The 25,660-nt window shown below is 39.1% G+C and overlaps 1 protein-coding gene across 1 annotated transcript in view; it reads left to right on the forward strand.

The window, feature by feature from the left end:
• Nucleotides 1-22,254, forward strand: part of LOC122554381 (complement component C8 beta chain-like) — a 58,370-nt gene extending 36,116 nt beyond the window's left edge. The window contains exons 7-12 of the mRNA XM_043699299.1: nt 1,569-1,809; nt 7,968-8,096; nt 9,097-9,260; nt 20,108-20,261; nt 20,882-20,950; nt 21,895-22,254. Of these exons, the coding sequence (XP_043555234.1) occupies nt 1,569-1,809; nt 7,968-8,096; nt 9,097-9,260; nt 20,108-20,261; nt 20,882-20,950; nt 21,895-22,046 (909 nt within the window). The 3' untranslated portion in view covers nt 22,047-22,254. The remainder of the gene's footprint in view (nt 1-1,568; nt 1,810-7,967; nt 8,097-9,096; nt 9,261-20,107; nt 20,262-20,881; nt 20,951-21,894) is intronic.
• Nucleotides 22,255-25,660: the final 3,406 nt, after the last annotated feature.

Below are 25,660 nucleotides of genomic sequence, written 5' to 3' on the forward strand. Positions count from 1 at the left end.
AACATGACCTCCCAACTCCTGTACTCAATACTCTGACCAATAAAGGAAAGCATACCAAACGCCTTCTTCACTATCCTATCTACCTGCGACTCCACTTTCAAGGAGCTATGAACCTGCACTCCAAGGTCTTTTTGTTCAGCAACACTCCCTAGGACCTTACCATTAAGTGTATAAGTCCTGCTAAGATTTGCTTTCCCAAAATGCAGCACCGCACATTTATCTTAATTAAACTCCATCTGCCACTTCTCAGCCCATTGGCCCATCTGGTCCAGATCCTGTTGTAATCCGAGGTAACCCTCTTCGCTAGCCTCGAGCTCTTTCTGATTTTAAAAGCAAGTGCCAGGCATTATATTCTGGATGCAATTCAATTGGCCAATCTATCAGATTTGAAACAAAGCACTCTTATTCATAATTGATAAAGTACAACAAATTAAACAAGAAATTAGAACAAGTTAACTCTATTGGAAAACTTAACAGAATAATAAATTATTTTACTACTATGCAGTAACTGTTCCAATCTAGTAACATGCCATAAACACACCCTTGGCAAAAGGCAATTTCAGTAAAATAGATTGTCTTACAGGCATTTCTCCCTCCTGGGGGAAAAACAACAAGAGAAAACTCTGAGAGAGAGAGTGGCAGGGTGAGATATACTGAAGCTTCCACCCAACTTCAAGACCCAGCAACTGCTACTGAAAACTAAAAATAAAAATCCTGTTTCAGTGGGAGCTTGATTCATTCTGGCTGCTTCTATTGTTCCTACTTTTAAAAAACATCCAAGACCTCATAAACTGTTCATTCTAATAGCTCTTAATACACTGTTTGGCACCTCTCTCTCAGACTTCTTTCACAAAGAAAACTGAGACAATGTACACCTCTGAAAGACAAAGTATCATAATGTTACCATGATATTAACTGTCAGGCAGCATTGTTCATGTGTCAACTGATGCAGCAGGGAATAAAAGTGTCTGGGACTGGATTTTATATAAACACAACAATCTTTGTTTTAACTGGCATCTTATGAATCGGCACTCTTGATAAACCAGCAAAAATTATATACATCAAATACTGCCAAGTTTACTTTATTATACTGTCCAATTGTTATAGTTTTTAAGTTTATATATCACAATGTAAATATACTTGCTGTTCCATCAAATGGCCCACACAAAATATCAACGGTTTATTCAGTTTCAAGTCAATTTCTCCTCAAGTACTGCGATCAACTGCGATGTCCAAGTAGTCAGTTGAGGGTGTGAGTGAGAAAGCTCTCTGCCGGTAAGTTTTACTTAAGGCAAAGTTGCAATATTATTGAAGCGATGTATGCTGTAAGTAACAATGATGTGTATATCCCCTGCAATATGTTTCAATTACTTAGTGTCTGTTTTTACATTGATTTTATGGATCTCTTCATTATCCAGAATATTTAATTAACCAGCTCTCTCCTGGTCCCACAGGTGCTGGATAATAAAAATTCATTGTATATACACAAGTGTGCACAGGTGTGGACACAATTTGAAAAATTCACTAGTCATCTTCTCCAATCATTGTTTATTCTGATTCCTTTTCAGAAAAAGAAAATGTTTCATTCACAATTCTCACTCCAAGTGGCTCGATTTAAGATCAAACCCAGGGGCCTCATGCTCCACTATGACTTTTTCCAAAGAATAAAGCAGCTGCCAACAGTGTACAGTTATGGAGAATACAGGGACGTCTTTAAGGACTATGGAACCCATTACATGAGTGAGGGTATACTTGGCGGAACATATGAATATATTTGGGCAGTTAACAAAGAGCAAATGCAGAAAGACGGTATGTTTTTTTTTAAAATGCACTGAAGTATTGAACTACAGTTTTTCATTTTGAGGACTAAGGCATTGTTAAGTGTAAAGGCACTTATCTTAGTGCTATTGTGGTGCAGTAGTAGTGTCCCAACCTTTGAGCCAGAAAGCCCAGGTTAATCTCATATGCTCCAGAATTGTATCAAAACATACCTGAACAGGTTCATTAGAAAATAACTAGACATTTGTCTTATTGATAAAGGTAGTGTTCTGCTGTAAGGGGCTATTTCCTGTTATTCAGTAATTCATAGGGAAGACCAAGGAAAAAGCTTGAGCCTAAAATCATATTTCAGGAATGTGTGCTGTCATTTTGTTTCTGACACTCCAGCTCTTTAATAAAAGTCCCATTTCTTGAAAGCATCCTCTTTGATTCCTCGTACTTGGTTATCCTGACATGATGCATCGTCCCCATGAGAATTGAGTTGGTGAAGAAAGTAACTGTAGTAACCTCAGTTCCTTACATCAATTTCGCTGCTCATTGGATGCTGCCTGAACTGCTGTGCTCTTCCAGCACCACTGATCCAGAATCTGGTTTCCAGCATCTGCAGTCATTGTTTTCACCTCCTCCATTACTATGCTGAAGGAAATTGCAAAGACCTGCATTGGATTTTCTCATGATCTTCCTTGTTATTCTTTGGTAAGATTTTGGCAACCAGTAATGATCAAAGTTAAAAATCGCACAACACCAGGTTATGGTCCAACAGATTTATTTGGAAGCACTAGCTTTCGGAGTGCAGCTTCTTCATCAGGTGGTTGTGGAGTATAAAATCATATTTATAGCAAAAGTTTACAGTGTGATGTAACTGAAATTATTTATTGAAAAAGGCCTGGATTGTTAGTTAAGTCTCTCATCTTCTAGAATGAACATATTGGTTTCAGTTCTTCCATATGTAATTCGCAAAATTTGTTTAAAGTTACATTCTCAAGTGAACTTTAACAATTGGTGTCATGTCGGCCCAGATAATGCATTAAAGGTGTGAGGTGCCCTGTGTGAGACTGTCTGTGCCACAATGTTCAGACTGATTTTAATCTAAAAAAAAGATTTACAGAATCTTACATGGATTCATGCAGTTTTTGAGTAAAATACAATGTAATTCTGCAAGCACAAATTCACCCCACATTGTAGATGTGTGTGTGTGAATACAGGTTTTGCTATAAATTCTGTGTCTTATGATCTTGTACTCCACAACCACCTGATGAAGGAGCAGCGCTCCGAAAGCTGGTGCTTCCAAATAAACCTGATGGACTATAACCTGGCATTGTGTGATTTTTAACTTTGTACACCCCAGTCCAACTCCGGCATCTCCAAGTAATCATCAAGAATATCTTTGATAGAGGACAAATCATTGAAAATTCTTCTAATAGAGAGGATTATCATTTGGAAATGCACAGGTTAATCAATCAATTTCAATTATCAAATTAATGTTTTCCAAAATTAAAACATGAGTCCGAATGTTGGGAAATATCAGGAATGATTTAGACTTAATGCCCTGAGTAAAACATGAAATCAGCATCTTGGATTCCATTATTCATTATTAATGCATTCCTTTATTTTCTATAAACTTTTGACATCAACACATATACAATTATGTGTTCCAGAATCCATAAGTAAATAAATTTCAATGGATAGTCTGTCAGGACAGCAGTAAATTTTTATTTTTTTTTATTTTTGCCACGTCAGTAGATATTTCCATGTTTAGATTTTCTTTTTGAGTTCATCGAATTGTGCCCAACTATATTAAAATGATGATAGAAACATATTTTCACTAATGTACCAGAGGAGCTTGCTTCTTCACTGTTGGAGGATTGCTGCTGGAAGATGATAAAATGCATTCCTTTGCAGCTTAAGAGAGCTGAATGATATAGTTTAGTTAAAGAAGAATTCTGTTCTTTATATATGTATCTATGGAGTCCTGCAATGAAAGCATGGGACTCTTATTCAAACTAAACAGGTGTGACTTCAAGATCCAAAAGTAATTACACAACAGCTTTGGAACTAATAAGATTGTCTGTTTCCCTCCAAACTATTTTCCTGTGGTTGGATTGAAAAGATCATAGATAAGAATAACATTTGGATTGTACATTTCACACAGAAATGTTCATTTGCAATGTACACTGGAACTTATTATATTTTTGCGATTGCTTGATTGAAATGAAAAAACATGGATGAAATTACTTAGCCTAAGTCCAATGAGTGACAGTAAAGAAGAACCTAGCTTCAGAGTCTGTATTTACTGGGGATGATGGATGGAGGGAGAGGTGCAGTGTTCAATTTCAATAGGCCCTTTGTTGATTGTTTTTCGACTGGAATATGGAATTGAAAATCTAAAGCCAACAAATGCAGGAAATCACCAATGTTGAAATCTGGTAAATATCATGAAATGAGTTGAAGATTCCATAAGGAGTGAATATGATCTTAAAATTGAGGCTAGGACATTTAAAATAGAAACCTGGACAATTTTCTTCCACAGTGGAAATCTAGAACTTTCTGTGCTCACAATCTGCATTATCAGTCAACTTAAATTTTAAAAATCAAGATTGCTAGATTATTATGAATAAATGGTAACAGAAACATGCAAAAAAGATGAGTATAAGACCATAAGATATAAGAGCAGAAGTTCACCATTTAGCCCATTGAGTCTGTTCTGTTGTTCAATGAGATCATCATGTTTGATGGAGTCATAGAGTCACATAGAAACAGACCCTTCAGACCAACTCCTCCATGCTGACCAGACATCCCAATTTGACCTAATCCCATTTGCCAGTATTTGGCCATGTCCCTCTAAACCCTTATTATTCATGTAGATGCCTTTAAGTGTGGTAATTGTGGGCGGCACGGTGGCACAGTGGTTAGCACTGCTGCCTCACAGCTCCAGAGACCCGGGTTCAATTCCCGACTCAGGCAACTGACTGTGTGGAGTTTGCACATTCTCCCCGTGTTTGTGTGGGTTTCCTCCGGGTGCTCCGGTTTCCTCCCACAGTCCAAAGATGTGCAGGTCAGGTGAATTGGCCATGCTAAATTGCCCATAGTGTTAGGTAAAAAGGGGTAAAGGTAGGGGTATGGGTGGGTTGCGCTTCGGCGGGTCGGTGTGGACTTGTTGGGCCGAAGGGCCTGTTTCCATACTGTAAGTAATCTAATCTAAAACCACTTCCTCAGGCAGCTCATTCCATACAAGCACCACCTTCTGCATAAAGAAGTTACCCCTCAGGAACCTTTTAAATTCTTTCCCTTCTCACCTTAAACCTATGCCCTCTAGTTTTGGATTGCCCTATCCTGGGGAAAAGACCTTGGCTATTCACTCTACCCATGCCCCTCATGATTTTAAAGACCTCTATAATGTCACCACTCAGCCTCTGATACTGCAGGTTAAAAAGCCCCAAACTATTCAGTGTCTCCCTTTAACTCAAACCATCCAGTCCTGCCAGCATCCTTGAAAATATTTTCTGCACCCTCTGAAGTTTAACAACTTCTATAGTTTAACAACTATAGAAAGGGCTTATACCTGAAACATCAATTCTTCCTCTCCTCGGATGCAGCCTGACCTGCTGTGCTCTTCTAGTGCCATACTTTTCAACTCTTTCCTATTGGAGGCAACCAGAATTGTACATTGTTTTCTAAACGTGATCTCACCAATGTCCTGTACAGCCACAACATGACATCCCAACTCCTATAGTCAATGTTCTGACCAATGAAAGCAAACATACCAAATACCTTCTTCACTATACTGTCTACCCGCGACTCACTTTCAAGGAACTATGCACCTGCACCTCTCATTCTCTTTGTTCAGCAATATTCCCCAGAGCTCTACCATTAAGTGTATAAGTCTGCCCTGGTTTGCCTTACCAAAATGAAACACCTCACATTTATCTTAATTAAAATCCATCTGTCACTCCTTAGCCCATTGGTCTATCTGATCAAAGTTCCCTTGAACTTTGAGGTAATCTTCTTTGTTGTCCACTACACCTCCAATTTTATTGTCATCTGCAAACTTACTGACCATGCCTCCTTTATTCACATCCAAGTCATTTATATAAATAATGAAAAGCAATAGTCCCAGCATCGATTTTTGGGACACACCACTGTTCACAGTCCTCAAATCTGAAAAACAACCCTCTTCCACCACCCTCTGTCTCCTACCTTCATGCCAATTTTGTATCCAATTGGCTAGCTCCCCCAGATCCAGGTGATCTAACTTAACAACCAGTCAACCATGCAGAATTTTATCAAAGTTTGCTGAAGTCATTATAGACACTGTCTATTGTTCAATTTCACTTCTCTGCTTTACTCCCATAACCCTTAATTCTCTCACTGAATAAGAATCTGTCCATGTCAGCTTTGAATATAGTTAATGACCAAGCCTCACCAGCCTTCTTTAGTAAAGAACTCCACAGATTCACAAACCTCAGAGGGAAGAAATATTTCCTAATCATTATCTTAAGTGTATAACCTCTTATTCTGAGATTATGCCCTTTGATCCTCAACCTTCCCACTTAGAGTCACAAACTGTCCTCATGTACCTTGTCCAGTTCTCTAAGAATCTTGTGTAACTCAATAAGGTTGACTCTCATTTTCCTATATTTCAATGAATATAGGCCAAATGTACTCAATCTCTCCTCATAAAACAGTCCCTCCATGTCTGGTTTCAACCTGCTGAGCCTTCTGTGGACTGCCTCCAATGCCAGTAATTCTTTCCTTAGGTAAGGGTCTCAAAACTGTTCACAGTATTCTAGCTATGATCAGACTAATGCCTTGTGTAGTTTTAGCAAAACTTCCTTACTTTTATATTCCATTCCCTTTGAAATAAAGGCCAATATTCCATTTGCCTTCACTATTACCCAATGAACTTTGATGCTAGCTTTTTGTGATTGTGATGATGAAGACTCCCAAATCCCTCTATGTGTAGTTTTCTGCAGTCTTTTTCCATTTAAATAACGTTCAGCTCCTCTATTCTTTCTGCCAAAGTGTAGGTGAGGTTAAGTGTCATCTAGTTGAGTAATGGAATGTGCTCAAGAAACTCAATGACCTAATTTTAGAGCTGTTATGCTCAAAGACAACCAAGAGAAAAATGGCCAAAGATTGAATAAAGATTCAACTTTGAAGGAATGCACATATCCATAAATTACTGTGCACATATGAAAGCCATTCATTATGTATACATTTATTTTTCTGATGTGTAAAGATGTTCATGGAACTTGAAGCTTCACTGGAAGAGTTGATACATTATCTATAGTGATTTGAAAGGAATGTCATTTTGATTAAAGGTGGACTTCCATCAGAATCTCTGAGGATCAAATAGAGAGAATTCATCTAATGACTTAATGATTGATGGACATGAATGGAGACAGAATGATTATATTTATAATTGTAACATATTTACTATATTGCCCTTATAATGTTCCAAAAGTCTTGTAAATCATAGGGAAGAAGTTTGTAGTCATAATGACAGTGAATTGTCAGTATTAATTCTTATTACTGTTAGGATACTAACAACAAGTTCTGACATTTTCATATGCAAAATTAAACACATAAATCCAGACGCTAATGTCAGTGATTTCGTGTTCCTCTGTGAAGTGCTGTTTTTGAAATGCTCACAGTTGGAAATCTTTTGAAATCATTTGCATTGATGCAAATTTTCACTTGTTGTGCTGTTGGTCGAGCTACATAAACACTTCAAACAGTCATGCTTTGTAGCTACTTAACAGCATATTAGGTAACAACCAACTTCTCTGACACTGAAAAATTAATTTTACATTGTGAGATGGCATTCTGTAATAAAAATTATAAAACTTTTAAATGGCAAAATTTTCTTTTATGTTTAATGCTTTCATTTTCTGTAACATTATAAAACATGTGTGATAAATGTGCTTGTTTCTTCCTGGTTTGCTACCTGTCCTCATTGTGATTGGATTTTAGTCTCCTGATGGCATCAGTGTTGCTGCTAGAAATTCAGCTTGCAGCAGCATAATCTAATGTTGGAAAAGGCAAAATCCATGTCACAGAGATCAGCTATCTTTGAGGTCAATACTGAGTACTGTTGCGTCATTACTTACTACAATATTCAGTCCATGAACTTAATTACAAATTATTCAAATACTGACTGACAGCATTTATCTTCTTTTAATCTTTAGGTTACACATTGGATGATGCTAAAGACTGTGCAAAGGGAGGATTTAATGTAGGGGCAAACATTAAAGGAGTCTATGTTGCTGTTGACGTCAATGCTGGAGCTTGCAGTGGGCTTCTGGACATTAAAGGAGGTACTTCTAACATAATAGGTTTTCACAAAGTTAATGAGGCATTTGTCCACTATATATTTTATTTTAACTCAATAATAATTATCAACCAAGTGGGAAATTTTAGTAGCTCACTTTGAAAATTCACACCACAAACTGGTACTGGATCATGCAGATCAAGAAAGTCCCAAGTTCAATTTCTGATGTAGCTGATCACAACCAGGGAAGCTATTAAGTAACACAAAAGATTTAATAGATGTATGCTTGTTTATTTTCCTCATAACTGAAAATGTGTTGCTGGAAAAGCACAGCAGGTCAGGCAGCATCCAAGGAACACGACAATCGGGCATGAGTCCATCTTCTCCTGTTTTCCTCATAAGCCTTGTTTCTCAGTTGAGAAAAGTGGGAAAGTGTTAAAAGAATTAGCAGGCTGTTTATCAATCTATTTGAACTACGACATGTACACTGCTTCATGACCAATGCAGTTTGGAGTCAGATTTGATCCTAAAGAACACTTCCGAAGATGATCATTGGATTCAAAATATTAATTTTAGTTTCTCTCCATAGATGCTGCCAGACTAGCTGAGATTCTCCAGTAATTTCTGTTTTTGTTTCAGATTTTCAGCATCAGTAGTTTTTTTTGTTATTTGCTCCATTCCTTACAGATTCCTGTTAATTTAGTGTCTTTTCCACTTTCCTGTTTAACCGTTCAGTTAAGACAATGGTCCCATTCCCAGTTCAGGTGAAGCTCCTTCCATCAGCATAGTTTCTTCCTATCCTAGACTAATATTAGTGTCCTATGAAAAAGACCCCTTCATTCTCACACCAACCCCTTAAGCACATTCTGGGTATTCACACTCAAGTAAAATGACCACTTGAGTGCGAGACAAAGAAGTGTTCCACAAATGTGAATGCTTATTTTTAGAGAAGTGGTGTGAAAACTGGTGGAATAGAGGGCAGAATAGGCAGCTTCAATTAATGTTTTTCTTCATTATTAATTCTAATTGTATATCCATTGCTCCAGAGGGTATTTCCAGATCAAAATACACCGAAGATTTCATAATATTCGTGAGAGGTGGAGCAAGTGAGCATGTGACTGCTCTTGCTCACAAACAGCTTCCAACTGTAGAGCTGATGCAGGAATGGGGAGATGCTGTTGAGTATAATCCAGAAATAATTAAATTTAAGGTAATATTTTCATCTATTAGAATTACTGAAAGAAATTTTACAAATAGTTGGTAGACACTATAGGACTTGAGTACAACTGAAGAAATATACATTTTGTCAAGGCTTTTCATCTGCACTCATCATGACAATTGCAAAAAATATCAAGATAGAGGAAGGCAAAACAATGTTTATGCTGTAAGAGAGGAGGGTAATGATTGGTAGAAGCATTGCCATCAAGAATGCAACAGTTAGTGATGACTGACAGTCAACTGCCAAGTTATGTTTAAATTTTAATTGATTCTGATTAGTCAAGGCATTGTGCTGAAAAATGAATCAAAAATGACTATCACCTATTTTATTGAATTAAAACAGATGCCTGTGTGTACGCAAGTTCTTTCTTTCTGCAAAGTGCAAGTCTCTTTTTTAGTTTCTTCCCGTGCATGCACAAGTGTACAAAACTGCAAACACAACTACCAATTCTATATTTGTTATCTGTGAAATTTGCATACTCAGAATTATTTAGCAAATGTCATTTAAGCATGGAATCACAACTAATGTTGAACATTGTGTTGTGACGTTTGCAAACATTGACTGATTAGGTGTGGTTAATGCCTTGCTTATTGTGAACAGCTAAAGGGATAAACTGTTTGGTATGATATGCCAATCTTTGGGACATATGGCCCATCTACTTTGCATCTCATTGACACCGAAACTCATATACCACATTACTCGTTTATGTTCTAAGCAGAATGTATCTTCAGTCTGACAGAAACATCTTGTCAGTGGTGAACACCACTGGTTTCAATATTGTGTAGTTGCACCATGAAAGTTACCTTCACCTGTTGTCCAAAGTTTGGGATGCTTAATCCTTCCAATCCGAGGAAGTCTTAGGCCTGTTTCTATCTTTGCACAATAGACACAGAAATGATCTGAGGATAACCATTATCCCACAGATGTTGATGTGCCTCATTTCAGCATCAAATGTGCACAATGAATGAATGGCATGGATGCTATTTGAGAAGTTGCCTATAATGTGAATCATACAGGACATTGTACAATAGGAATCCCACTACATTTATTAATCAATGAAAATAGGTTTGTAGTACAGAACCCTATGGCCAGTTTTTCAACTAGGTCATCAAGGCAGGGAAGCTCATTTGACTGTTCCATTTCAAAGATGTGGAGGTGCCAGTGTTGGACTGGAGTTAAAAATGAATTTGAGCGCAGGAAGGAGCCCTTTCAGACATACAAGGAAATTCTTATATGTGGATATAACTGTGGATATAAATATAGCAACTGTAACATGTATTTATCAGAAAATGTGAAGGGAGGAGTTTATGTGTCACTCCATTGAATGGCACTTTCTCATATAACTCAACAAAACTATTTACGAGAGCTCAGCGTCATTAGAATACCATGGCAATATTATTTATTTGGGCCCACATGGTGTCATTGAAACTGATTCAACTGAGTGAGTTGCTGAGTGAATACTGACTCAACAGTACTGGTTGATCTGGATTGCCATGGTATAAACCTACAGTGCAGATGTCTACCTTTTCTGAGTGGTGAAGAGACTTGCAATGTCAAATGAACACAGGGACATGATACTGCTATCAATATGCAAGTCGTTTACGATCTTTGCAAATGTGAAAGAATCCTCCAGCTATTCACTACAAGCAAGAAACTGACTGCACCCAACCAGCCACTGCTTTTAAAACTGACAACATGTCCAACATTAGATATGATACTGCGATTGAACAACATTTACTAAATAATCCATTTTGTGTTTTTAAACATCTATTGGATGTGAGCATCACTGGCTGGCCAGCATTTATTGGCAATGTTAGCTGCCCTTGAGAAGGTGGTGGTGAGCTGCCACCTTTTTAACACAACAATGATGCAAGAACAATGATATTTCTATGGTGAGAGGTTTAGCAGTGTTATCCCACTTTCTTTCTCAATTACAGCATCTAATTGGAAAATAAAACAGCTACTGAAACACATTAAATGACCAATTGTTTTAAAACCATGTAAAAAACAAAGCATTAGAGGTGAAATAACTTTTTAAGAGATACAGACATTGGCTTGCAAAACTCACAGACATCAAAATGACAAAGATAGTCTCTCTATCTAGCTCTCACTCTCTCTCTCTCACACACACACACACACAGACTCACAGAGAGTCTCTCTCTCTCTCTCTCTATCTGGGCATGAGAGCTCAACACAACTGGTTTCTGACCCTTCCAACATTCACTCAAGTGTTAGATTCTGAACAATGCAGCACAGAGACACAAAATCCAGCAAATACTCTGCTGGAATACTCCAACCACACAAATGGAAAATATAGCCGAAAGATTGTTGTTTATTGTTCACATTTTAGAATTTTAGAACCCACAATGTGAATCTTCCAATCTAACTTCCTCTAACTATTATATGTCAAAACAGGCACTTTCCCCTACTGTTTATTCTCTTCCCTCCACTCAGACTTTTAAGCTAGAATCAATTACATTGGAGCACCTGCTTCTGTATTTGTCACATCCTTGGGGTCAAAGTTTCCATCTATCCTCTGATCTGTGGCAAACTGTTAGCTAGAGGTTCCTCAGCCAATGATTCCTTAGGACCCAGCTGCACTCAAGCCAAATTTCCCCCAGGAGCTTTCTGATATGATGAAACATAACCTACCTGCAATAGCGTCTGTTTGCTCACCCACTAGCTTCCTGTTTTGATCAACTTGCATGGCTAGGCTTTCATGATCGTGCACTAAAGACATTAGAATTTCATCCATTGAAATACTTGCAGTACGCACTCCTGTCTTTGTGGCTGCTGATGATCTCTGATACAATTTCATGTCTAGGGACAACAAGATCAGTCTCTATATCTTATTCACAGCGCAGTTGTTAATTCCACCTGTATCAATATAAACAGAGGCATGCCGTCAATGCTTCAACTTTGGTACACTGACTGGCATTTCTTGTAACTGAGAGTTCATGTGAGGATAGTGAAACATTGCTCAATCACTGCATGATGGGGGTGAGTTCAACAGTTGCTGTCACAAGTGACACATCAAACTTGATGATGCTGGTTCCCCAGGAGATGGTTGACACTTACAGTATTTACAAATCCACCACTAGATTTTTAGGAGGGGGCCGGGGTTGTGGCATTAGGGGTGATGTCATTTGACTAGTAACCTAGACCTCAAGCTAATGTCCTGAGGACTTGGCATTGAATCCCTCCCTAGCATCTGGTGACATGTGAACTCATTTAAAATCTGGAATAAATATCTAGTCTACCATGTAACCATTGACAATTGTTGTAAAACCTATCGAGTTCATTACTGTCCTTTAGGGAAGGAAATACATCATCCTTACCTGGTCTGGCCTGCATGTAACTCAAGACCCACAGCAATGTGGTTGACTCTTAACTGTCCTGTGTGCAATTTGGATTGGGCAATGAATACTGGTCAAGCCAGTGATGCCCATATCCCATCATCATCAGAACCCTTTTCCTCCTCATCTTAGTCTGTTTCGAATTCTCTGGCTGTCATGAGACAAGCCATATCTGTCACTAGTTAATGCTAGAGTTAGCTTTCAGACTTCATCCTAGGGTCAGTCTCTTCATGTGCTTATGTTACCTTAGAAACCATCTTAATGTTCTTCAGTTGTCCATTGGCCCTTTCTGTCCTCTCCAAGTTTTGTGGCATTTAGCTTGCATTCAGTTTTGCTTTCCCTTTTATTTTCAATGCCGTCATGCTGCAGGGACTCTATTACATTAATAACAGTTCTTTCCTGCATTTCCCTCACCTGTCTTTCAATACTCAGAACCTCCCACCAGCTGCTGCCCTGTCCTCCAATTCCTGTTGTCCTCCTGCACCTTTTATGTTTTTCCTTCAGAATTTGAATTCGCCCATGCACACACAGTAACCAAATTGCCTTTCCTTTGATTTCTTATTTTGGCTACAGCTTGTCCACTCTGCAATCCTCTACTGCAGATGGTCAAGACTGCATCATTTCCAGCAACACCACTCAGAAACGTTTGACCTTGCCATATACATATGAGGATATTTGATCCTTCTTTGAGGGCTTCTTGCCCATTGACACAGTTCAGCGTTTTATTCTTAACCTGAAAGTCCTGTAATGGTTCACCAGATTATGTCAGCCATTCCTGTTCCACCTTACAATGGTTCTTAGACTTTAGGATTTGACAAAGCACAAAAATCAACTGACATGAGTATTGGCTCAACCATAAATTTGTTTATTAATATATACCTCTTGATGCCCTAATAAAAAGTTTCTAAGTTTGGTCTAAATGATACAATGTATTGATTGATTTGCCTGATTTAAAACCATCCAAAATTTAATGTAGCTTGCACCCAAAGTACAGAAAGCCATCATCAGAAAAATCTTTATTGAAAAACCACAGGAGAAAGCTCATGTTTCTGCCCAAACTTTACTTTATTCAGACCCAAGCCCCCAATATTTGGTTGTTGCCCGTAAGGTTACCAGAGCCCCTCAGTCCCAATATCCCTCAGAATTGGCTGATAACTTGTAACTGTCGACAGACTTGCGCTTCCAATGAGAACAATATGTCTTGACTCTCGTTCATGACTGCAGGCCTGTCCAGACCAAAATCACTATAATTTGACTGAAACACTTACAATCAGACTGACGTGAGATTATGTAACAATGAAGCTGTCGATGAATGATAATCCATGAAAGTAAACCTCTTGCCACACACAAGTGAGAATTTTGTCTCATCATTCAAAACTTAGTTGGAAATGAGACATTTTTCTCTCAGTGCTTCTTAATCTTTTGTCACAGACTGTGGACATTCTTGGCACTTCATATTTTATGAAATACTGTAAATTTATCTCAAGGTTTAACATGTGCCACTGGTATGATGTGTTACAAGTTGTGCAACTTCTGGCAATGTAGTTGAGATATCCACTAAGTATGATTGTGTGCCTGTACACTGGGAAATTTCATAGGTTCTATCATTTTAGCACATATTTCAGATTCTGTGGGTACAATTACTTGACCCTCTTGAGGCAACATTCCATGGGAAGATGCCAAGAGCCAACTGTTTTCAATCTCACATCACGCAGCTTTTCTCCACCCATGATTGAGAGATTTGGGAGACGATGTCATTCAATCAATTAGAGTCGTACAGTCACAGAGAAGTATGGCACGGAAACAGACCCTTTGGTCCAACTCATCCATGCCGACCAGATATCCTAAATTAATCTAGTTCCATTTATCAGCGCTTCACCCATATCCTTCTAAACCCTTCCTATCCATATACCCATCTTTGTGCCTTTTAAATGTTATAATTGTACCAGCCTCCACAATTTCATCTCACAGCTCATTCCATACACAAACCACCCTCTGTGTGAAATATTTGCCCCTTAGGTCCCTTTTAAATCTTTCCCTTCTCATCTTAAACCTATGCCCTCTAGTTCTGGACTCCCCCACCCCAGGGAAAATACCTTGTATATTTATCCTATCCACGCCCCTCATGATTTTATTAACCTCTGTGAGGTCACCCCTCAGCCTTCGATGCTCCAGGCAAAACAGTCTCAGCCTGTTCAGCTTCTCCCTGTAGCTCAAATCCTCCAAGCCTGGCAACATCCTTGTAAATCTTTTCTGAACGCTTTCAAGCTTCACAACATCCTTCCTATAGGAGGGAGACCAGAATTGCACACAATATTCCAAAAATGATCTAACCAATGTTCTGTACAGCTGCAACATGACATCCCAACTCCTATACTCAATGCTCTGACCAATAAAGGAACATGTACCAAAAGCCTATCCTTCACTATCCTATCTACCTGCAACCCCACTTTCATGGAACTGTGAATCTGCACTCTAAGGTCTCTTTGTTCAGCAAAACTTCCCAGAACCTTACAATTAAGTGTAGAAGTCCTGCCCTAATTTGCCTTTCCACAGTGTAGCACCTCACATTTATTTAAATTAATCTCAATCTGTAATTCTCAGCCAGTTGGCCCATCTGATCAAGATCCTGTTTTGATGTTAGAATTCTTTTCCTGCTTCTAGAATTATGCTGCCATCAAGCACTTCTCTTGCACAACATAGCCTTAGGAAAAATGCTATTACTTCTGAACCTCAGGTCACCTTCGGAAGTTAGAACATAGAACAATACAGCATAGAACAGGCCCTTCAGCCCTCGATGTTACGCTGACTTGTGAACTAATCTCAACTCTTCCCCCTACACTATCCAATCATCATCCATATGCTTATCCAAGGATTGTTTAAATCTCCATAATGTGGCTGAGTTGACAACATTGGCAGGTAGGGCATTCCATGCCTTTACCACTCTCTGAGTAAAGAACCTGCCTCTGACATCTGTCTTAAATCTATCACCCCTCAATTTATAGTTATACCCCCTCGTATAAGCTGACGTCATCATTCTAGGAAAAAGACTTGCACTGTCTACCCTATCTAATCCTTTGATCATCTTGTATGTGTCTATCAAATCCCCTCTTAGCCTTCTTCTTTCCAATGAGAACAGACCCAAGTCTCTCAGACTTTCCTCATAAGACCTTCCCTCCAGACCAGGCAACATCCTGGTAAATCTCCTCTGCATCTTTTCCAATGCTTCCACATCCTTCCAGAAATATGGGGACCAGAACTGTACACAATATTCCAAGTGTGGCTGCACTAGCATTTTGTATAGTTGCAGCATAATATTCCGGCTCCAGAACTCAATCCTAATGAAACCTAGCTCACCGTATGCCTTCTTAATAGCACTATCAACCTGGGTGGCAACTTTTAGGGATCTATGTACATGGACTTCAAGATCCCTCTGCACACCCAAACTACCAAGAATCTTTCCATTGACCCAGTATTCTGCCTTCCTGTTATTCTTCCCAAAGCGCATCACCACACATTTTGCTGGATTGAACTCCATTTGCCACCTCTCAGCCTAATTATGCAGTTTATCCAAGTCCCCTTGCATCCTGTAACATTCTTCCAAACCGCCCACTACTCCACCTACTTTAGTGTCATCTGCAAATTTACTAATCCATCCACCTATGCCTGCGTCTAAGTCATTTATAAAAATGACAAACAATAGTGGTCCCAATACAGATCCTTGTGGCACACCACTAGTAACCAGACTTCAGGCTGAATATTCTCCATCAACCACCACTCGCTGCCTTCTTTCAGAAAGCCATTTGCTAATTCAAACTGCTAACTCACCTTCAATTCCATGCCTCTGCATTTTCTCCAACAGCCTACCATGTGGAACCTTATCAAAGGCTTCACTGAAGTCCATGTATACCACGTCAACTGCCCTACCCTCATCTACATACTTGGTCACCTTCTCAAAAACCTCAATGAGGGTTGTGAGACATGACCTGCCCTTGACGAAACCTTGCTGACTATCTCCAATCAAGTTGTTGCTTGCTAGATGATTATAAATCTCATCTCTTATAATCCTTTCCAAAACTTTCCTACAACAGAAAGTTGGTCTATAATTACCTGGTCAGCTCTACTGTCCTTCTTGAACAACGGCACAACATTTGCAATCCTCCAGTCCTCTGCTACTAAACCTGTAGATAATGACAACTCAAATATCAAAGCCAAAGGCTCTGCTATCTCCTTCCTAGCTACCCAGAGAAACCTCAGATAAATCCCATCCGGCCCACTCCTTCTCAAACTGATAGCACCTGTTCGCAACTAACTTTGATCCTTTCTAGTCTAATATCCCGTACCTCATTCTTCTCCTCTACAATATTCTCCTTTTCCTGAGTGAAAACTGATGAGAAATGCTCGTTTAGCACCCCAACGATCTCCACAGCGTCCACACTCAACTTCCCACTTTTGTCTTTGACTGGCCCTATTCCTGTCCTAGTCATCCTTTTATTCCTCACATACCTATAGAAAGCTTTAGGATTCTCTTTTATTCTATTTGCTAAAGGCTGCTCATGTCCTCTCTTTGCTCTTCTTAACTCTCTCTTTAAATCCTTCCTAGCTGATCTGTAACTCTCCATCGCCTCATCTGTACCATCTTGCCTCATCAACACATAAGCCTCCTTCTTCTGCTTAACAAGAGATGCAATTTCTGTAGTAAACCACGGTTCCCTTACCTTATCACTTCGTCCCTGCCTGACAGGGACATACCTATCAAGGACACACAATATCTATTCCTTAAACCAGCCCCCCCATTTCTATTGTCTGCATCCCCTGCATTTTGCTACCCCATCCTATGCATCCTAATTCTTGCCTAATCGCATTATAATTTCTCTTGCCCCATCGATATCTCTTGACGTGTGGCATGTATCTATCCCTTTCCATCATTAAGCTAAACATAACTGAATTATGGTCAGTCTCTCCAAAGTGCTCACCTACAACTAAATCAAACACCTGGCCTGATTCATTACCAAGTACCAGATCCAATGTGGCCTCCCCTCTTGTCAGCCCTTCGACATACTGTGTCAGGAAACCCTCCTGTATACATTGGACAAAAGCTGATCCATCCGACGTACTAGAGTTATAGCATTTCCAGTCAATGTTGGGGAAGTTAAAGTCCCCCATAATGACCACCCTGTTCCTTTCACTCCTGCCCAGAATAATTTTGCCAATCCTCTCCTCCATCTCCCTGGAACTCTGTGGAAGCCTATAAAAAGCTCCAAGCAGTGTGACCTCTCCTCTTCTGTTTCTAACCTCAGCCCACACTACCTCAGTAGATGGGTCCTTGTCAAACGTTCTTTCAGCCACCATTATACTATCCTTGACTAACAAGGCCACACCTACCCCCCTTTTACCACCTTGCCTGTTCTTAATGAAAGATCTAAACCCTGGAACCTGCAACATCCATTCCTCACCCTGCTCTATCCATGTCTCCAAAATGGCCACAATATCGAAGTCCCAGGTAGCTATGTTGTAAGCTCACCTACCTTATTTGAAGTAGACACACTTCAAACCAGTTTGCTGTATGCCAGCACATTCCTGTGACCCTGAAATCCTGTCCCTGTCCTCTCTACTCTCATCCTCCTGTGCACTGCAGAAAAAAAAGGGTTGTCGTCAAACACACCCATTTACTGTTGAAAAGCCCTTTGAAAAGCTATTCAATTAGTCCCTACTTTGCTCTTTCCCCATAAATTTTAGCTGTTAGCTCAATAATACAAAAATTACATCTCTTTTTGTTACACAAAAATCAGACAAAGTAACATCAGAATCAGACAATTTGTGATTTACCAGTACCTTTGTGTTGGACATCAACAACCAACATGTCAGGGTCTTGCTCCATGGGGACTGGACAAACACAGACCACATCCATAGACATTGGCATTAGACATGTGCCAGCATCAAAGAGCCCACATAACACAACCCTGATCCACTTACAGGTGCTTCTACACTTTATTGCTGCACCTTGAGGCACAATGGCAACCATCATTGTAATGCTGCAGCAAGGACAGTGTACTCTCAGTATCATGCGCACAGAGTCATGACTGAACCAGGCTGCATCTTGGGGCTCTTCACGATCTTAGTGCTCAGTCAATCTGAGCCTTCCAGGATGCTCATCACATCTCTGCCTTGCCTTTCAGTGCCTTGCCCCTTAGCCAGAGATACCAAGCTCACAGCACTGCTGTATTACTGTGCTATTTAGTGCAGATATAAAACCGAGAAGTTTCTCATGGTTATCAACAGTCCCCGGTCAAGTCATGGGAGATAAACATCTGTTATGATGTCCTGGCACAGTAAATGAAGAACAGCCTCCAATACCAGTCAAGGGGTTTGGACATCTTAGTCATTCATTCGGAGTAGTGAAAACAATTCTCTCCTCAGTAGCTGAGGAGCTAAATGTTGGACAGCCACCACAAGTCTTGACTCCTTCTGCCCTGTTGGGAGCTATTTTCCTCCTAGAATATTAAGGCACGTAGTAAGGGAGATGAAAGCGGGTTGCACAGCTGTTACTTTTGGTGTAGCTGAAGCCTTGGGGATGAATATGCAATGCAGAGGACATGCAGGGTTAGTGCTATTGGAGTTGGGGCTTGGACAGTGAGTGAAGGAAGATGTTGCAGGCAATCATGAAATTGGTAGAGCTTTGGTGGAGAAATGGTTACAGTAGTAGCGACAAAGCAAGCATGAGGCATCAGAAAGAAAGTAACGGCACTTATGCTAAGAGAGTGAAGAAGGTCTTCCTACATTGTCATGCATTTCCTCAGATGGCTGAGATTACACTGACCCAGGTGGCAGCCTCAAACCAGGCATGATTTACCTGGTGTTGTGGCCTTCACTGCCAGTCATGAGAGAAGAAGATATCTGCCTCTGCATCATCTTGACCAGCAGAATTCCAGGTCCTTTCGCTGCCATGCCCAAGGAATATGCCATGGCAGCTCAGCACTAACAGTACTCATACAGATGCACAGTAACCTCTTAAAGGTGGTGCTGGCACCAAGGACATTAATCTATTCTGGGATATTGCAGCAATGGCAAGTTTTTCTAGATACAACAAATGGTAGAATGGTGCTAGAATTGGACCAGAGGGACACCATAAGGTCGGGGTAGGTAGTTAAAGAGAGTTATTTAGTAAAATGCAGCAAAGAAACCCATTAGGCCTTGTAGAACTTGACAAAAATGAGACAGCCTAAAAAATGTAAATTTCAGCCCAAATAAATAGTTCAGTGTGGGAAATTTCCTTCTCTATTTTTCTCTCACTCTCACTTGTGCGGCACATCCCAATCATCCACTAAGATCAGAATTTCTATTAAATGGAAATAATAGTTACAAGTTAGGTTCCCACCACTCTGTGACTTCCCCTAGCTCTGTCATCTTTACCATATTTTTGTACATGGTAGGAAATGCAATTTTATTAATAATTTCCCTCGTTTTTTCTCTATTTTGCAGCCAGTACCTCTTTATGAGCTAATCACTTCAGATACATTTCAGAGTGCCAGTAGAATCAAAGCCAACATGAGGCGAGCCCTCGAGGAGTATCTGATGGAATCCAGTTCCTGTCGATGTGCTCCATGTCAAAACAATGGTGTTGCTGTTCTTAAAGGTATAATACAATCAGTGACTGGTGGACAATAGAAGACATAATTCTTACACAATAATAATTTTTGTTTAATTCTTTTCAATGTAAAGAAATAATTACAAAATCCTTTATTACAGTGACAAACAGTGAATTTTTTTAGATTAAATCACTGGGAGGGGGTAACATCACTTCTGATGAAAAGCAATATTCAAAGAATAATACCACATTCTCAGAAATCCCTGCTCTTTCCTTGATAATTAGTCATCATTAATTATAGTGAACACTCTTTTTTAAAATCAAAATGCAAATATCACCATATTTCCTTAAAAGTAGATATTATAATGTGAGCTATTGCTTTACAACAACTGACTGAGTCAACATTTATTAGATTCTATAAGTGATAATAGGATTCTCCTACATTTCTATTCATGTTTTGTGGATTAATTCAACAATTCCTTCCATTTTCCAAGAGAACAGCAAATTAGGATGCTTGATGATAATTAACACAATTGGATGCAAATCATGTTGCCTTATTCCTTGCAATCATCTGTGTAATACAGCTTGATACCAGTTAATTGCAGTACAGACTACAAAATGAAAATGTATTGTCTAACATCAGTAATGAAATGATTTAATCATTGCAGGCACCCAGTGTTCATGCATATGTCCTGCTGGTGCTCATGGAGCTGCCTGTGAAATTACAGCCAGGAAGGGTAAGCATCATTAATTGTGTTAATGAGAGAAATAATAATTGTATTTTCAGCAATGATAGATAACATTTTGCAATACTAGACCAATGCAGCATAGTCTTGTGGCAGTAGCTTGATTCATTTTGTAGACATAGATCATATTTATTTTTCTTTGTTTAACTTATCCCAGTTTCAGTTACTTTACAATAAATAGAATCTCCTGAGCTCACGATGAGGAATAAGGAGGCAGAAGGTCTTGAAAATTAGGTGGGTTTTTGTCAAGACTTATACCCAAAGCCTTCCCACTTCATGCAAAAAACATGCCAGACAGAAAAATGCCTGCCTTGCCTGGATGTGGGAAAGTATTGTGTTTTAAGACCTTCCATCTCCTTCCTTGAGTTGTCAATTACTGACACTTAAGTTTCTCTTCCAGCATCAGCTTTAATTCCCCCAATATCCAATAAACCTGCTGAAATGATTGTGATATTGGCTGCAGCCATGGTCTTCTCTGTGGCCTTGCCAATAATTTAGAGCAGTCACCTACAGCCTTGAAGCTCTAGGCAGGGAAGACATAATATCCAAGGATCCTCAGTGGGGAGGAAGGGTCCTCTTAAATCCCTGGCTGGCAGAAAATCCAACAAGTCTTCTTTTTAAGTGTGAACATAAGTGTCTTCCTACGTTCCAGGAAATATGCCAGATACCAGCCAAATTCAGAAGACTTAATCCAGTAGGAAAATTGGGAATCAGCCACTTCTCATAATGAAAGAAAATAAGGTTGTCTTTTCTGGGAACTTGCCGTCATGCTATCGATTGCAAAATGGAAAAACTCCATTTTTACAAAACTATTTTGTTCTTTTCAGCCTAAAATTGCACGCTATGATGAATTTCTATACATTTTGATATTTGATATCAAAAATCATATTAGAAAAATATTGCATTTAATGCCATCGCATGTCATATTGTTTTAGATTTTTCAGTCGATGGGAAGTGGAGTTGTTGGTCACCTTGGTCTGAATGCAGAAATAAACAAAGGATAAGGACTCGACAGTGCAATAATCCCCCACCAGAGAACGATGGCCAAGCATGCAGAGGTGATCATCAAGACACATTGTTATGCTAATGATGAAACAATGTTTTACTTTGACCTTCTTCACTACTTTGGATTTTGGCTTCAAAAGTATTTGAATCAAATATAAAATCTTGTTTCAGTTGAAGAAGATGTGGCAATTGTAAACGTAATTTTAAAATATGGATAAACAATGACTAATAAAAGGAATCTGGGGTAGTAAACATTAGTTAAATAAAGTCAATTCATCTTTAAGACTAAACAGCTTTTCTTTTGTTTTTCTGTATGGATGAATATATTTACATGCAAAAATTTATCAAGTTATGAACTTAATATAAAAGTACCATACCAGGATCTCTAGGCATATTTTATGTTCAATAGGTAGATTCAACTAAATAACCAATAAGCATTTCACACGTATACATAGAGAAACAACTAATAGTTTGAAAAAAAGCAATAAAAAGATACTTAAATTCCTTTATATACATTCTGCATGAAGATGATGCACTTCATTATGTGAAAGTGTTAGAGAAGTCACCACATCTGAAAATGTATGCATGAAAAAATATCTAATTATTAACTTTATGGACTAAATGATATTGTACCATTATGCAAAAGATCTTGTGAGTTCTTCAAAGCTCAGTTGCAAAGTCCAAACTAAACATGTTCTGCATTAATTCTCACATATCTTGTTAATTTGCTGATCTTGGCTAAGGTGACAGTTGTAATGTTACAATTTAAGTAAGGAGAGCAATACTCAGAAATGCCTGCATGTCCTGATGTCTATCAAATGCCAAGTGTTTTAGAATAGTCAGGTTTATGTGCACAAGCAGTCACTTACTAGCCTTATGCATCAACAATGATCACTTGAACAAGGTAGCAAAAGGCAGTATCTGGAGAGCTATGACCAGCATGAGCAATATCTTGGTGGAAAAATCACATTTAATGTAAAGAAATGCTAATAAACTATAAATGGCAGAAGATAATTTGGCAATTCGGGGTAACCATGGAAACAATGCTACCTAAAATAAGTCTAAGAAAGTACCATCTAAAAACATTCTTATGACAGTCCTAATCCTATTTGGTTACCCTGTTACCAAAATCCTAAATATTTTGTAGGTGTTGATTAGTTCAGTTGGCTGGACAGCTGGTATGGAAGGCCATACTGTTAGTGATGCGAACAGTGTAGGCTTAATTTCTGCACTGGCTGAGGTTACCCTGAAGGACTCTCCCTCTCAAACTCTCCCCTTGCCTGAGATATGGTTACAACTGCCATCTCTCTCGAATGAGAGAACAGTCCAATGGTCTAGTACAATGATAACAACTTTGCTTCTTGGCTACTCTACTTAATTAATCATCCAATATTGTAAACAATTATAACTGTTTCAATTATTAACTCCAGAAGTACATTATGCCCACTCTCAGTTAAAAAAAAACTGGATGCTAAATTAAATAGCCCCCAAAACTGTAATGAGGATCATGAAATGAGATTAACCCATGTTCATGCCTGCTTGGTGAATCTTTAACAGGAGACTAAATTTCTAAATAATAGCTCTCCAATTTCAGATGGAGTTAAGGATGAATTTCTTTTTTCAAAGGGTCATTAGTCTTTAGATTATTGTGCCCCGGAAAACACCAGAGGCTTGGTCATTGAATATATTGAAAGCTGAATTAGATAGATCTTTGATGTATGGAAGATTCAAGGGTTATGTAGTGTAGAAGAAAGTAGAGTCACTGTCACAAGATTAGCTAGGATATTATTAAATGGCGGGAGAGGTGAAACCTACAGAGATTAAAAGACACTGGAAGATTAGCCCTCATATGGCTGAAAGAAGGAATTTCTGCAATGAGCCTTACTGATGGAAGTCACTTCAAGGATCTTAGAAAATGAAGGAAAATGAATATTACTTGCTTACTTCAACAAAATGAGGAACAGCTGAATTCTTGGAAGCTAGAAATAACTAAAGATCAGTAACTTTTAACCTCTAAACGTAAGCAAACTGGGAGATGCAGGTATTTAAAAAAGAATAAAGTCACAAGATTCCACTGTTTTGAACAATAAAGAATAAGCTTTACTACACAAAGTTAGAACAGTAATACAGCTTACATTCTATCGTCTGGAGAAAAACCCACAAAACACATCAAATAGTAAATTAAATCAAGTCAGATATCACAAATTTGTTGGCAATTCAAATGCCCACCATCACCACCCACCTAGCATCAGACAATGCTGCCTTTAATTTGCCAGGTTGTAGAAGTCACAGGTTTGAAAGGTAATGCCAAACGTTCTTGGTGACTTATTGTCATGAATATTGTAGATGGCACACATATCTGAAATTGTGCTCAAATGATGGAGAGAATTAATGTTTAGAATGGTGGGCAGGGTGCCAACCAGGTGGGTTACTTTGGCCTGAGGATGTCGAGTTTCTTGAATGTTGTTAGCGACACACTCATCCAGTCAAGTGCAGAGTATTGAAAATGTGTTGCTGGAAAAGCACAGCAGGTCAGGCAGCACCCAAGGAGCAGGAGAATCGACGCTTTGGGCATGAGCCCTTCTCATGCTCTCAAACGTCGATTCTCCTGCTCCTTGGATGCTGCCTGACCTGCTGTGCTTTTCCAGCAACACATTTTCAGCTCTGATCTCCAGCATCTGCAGTCCTCACTTTCTCCTCCAAGTACGGAGTATTCCATCACACTCCAGAATTGTGTCTTGTAGATTGTGGACAGGCTTTGTTAGTGACACACTGAGTGACTAAATTTCATTAAAGCTTCAAAAAGGATTAACGTCCTTCACTTTTGATGATCTACTCTTGAAACTCCTTCATGGACTTCCTCAAAAAGCTTTTGAGATCATCTTTCTTTCCTGGAAGTTCACTCCCCTGAGTTCTGGGAATTGCACTCCAGCACTTAACACACAGGTGGATCTAAATCAACAAAGCCATACATTTAGCAGATGTCACATGTACCAATACTATATTACATGTAGCCTTTGAAGTTATAGAACCCACAAAACCAGAACTAGAAAATCTGAGGGATTGAACATCTTTGATTCACCACGAGCCAAGAAAAAACAATAGTAACATTTAGAATAGCTGATTTTGGAAGAAGTCATGCACAATAGTATTTGAGCATGAAATCAGCAGGTTTCAGATGAGTGTTATTGGAAGAGGGCATGTTTGTATTGTTGGGAATGCATAGTCCTTAAAAGGAAATGTGCAGGAAACAGGAAAAGATGGAAGGCTTTGGAAAATTTCTGGATGGAAGAGGCTGTACCATAAGACTTCTTGGAACTGAAAAGGTTAAGTTTGTAGTGGTTCACCTACTGTTACAAAAAGTCAAATAACCTTGTGAAAGAAAGACAATTCAAGCACTTAAGGGTGATAAGAGATGGACTTTGTGGCTTTAATTGTGATTTGAAGGAGACAGTGGGGCGGGGGGGGGGGGGGTCGGGGGTGCGGGTGTGGGTCAATGGATTGAAGGCTGCTAAGAACATTCTCCTGGAATTTTTCTGTTTATCCAGTATGGATCTGTCAATGGAATAAAATACCTCAGAAAGCTTGCAGTGGAAGATTTCACTCTCCCTCCGTCTCTGTCACCGCAAAGAAGACATCTCAAAGCATCATTGGCTGAAAAAATCCCTCTCTTCTGTCTGAAGTGTTTCTGAGAAC

The sequence above is a fragment of the Chiloscyllium plagiosum genome, chromosome 11 (genome assembly GCF_004010195.1).
Source record: "Chiloscyllium plagiosum isolate BGI_BamShark_2017 chromosome 11, ASM401019v2, whole genome shotgun sequence".
Lineage (NCBI taxonomy): Eukaryota > Metazoa > Chordata > Chondrichthyes > Orectolobiformes > Hemiscylliidae > Chiloscyllium > Chiloscyllium plagiosum.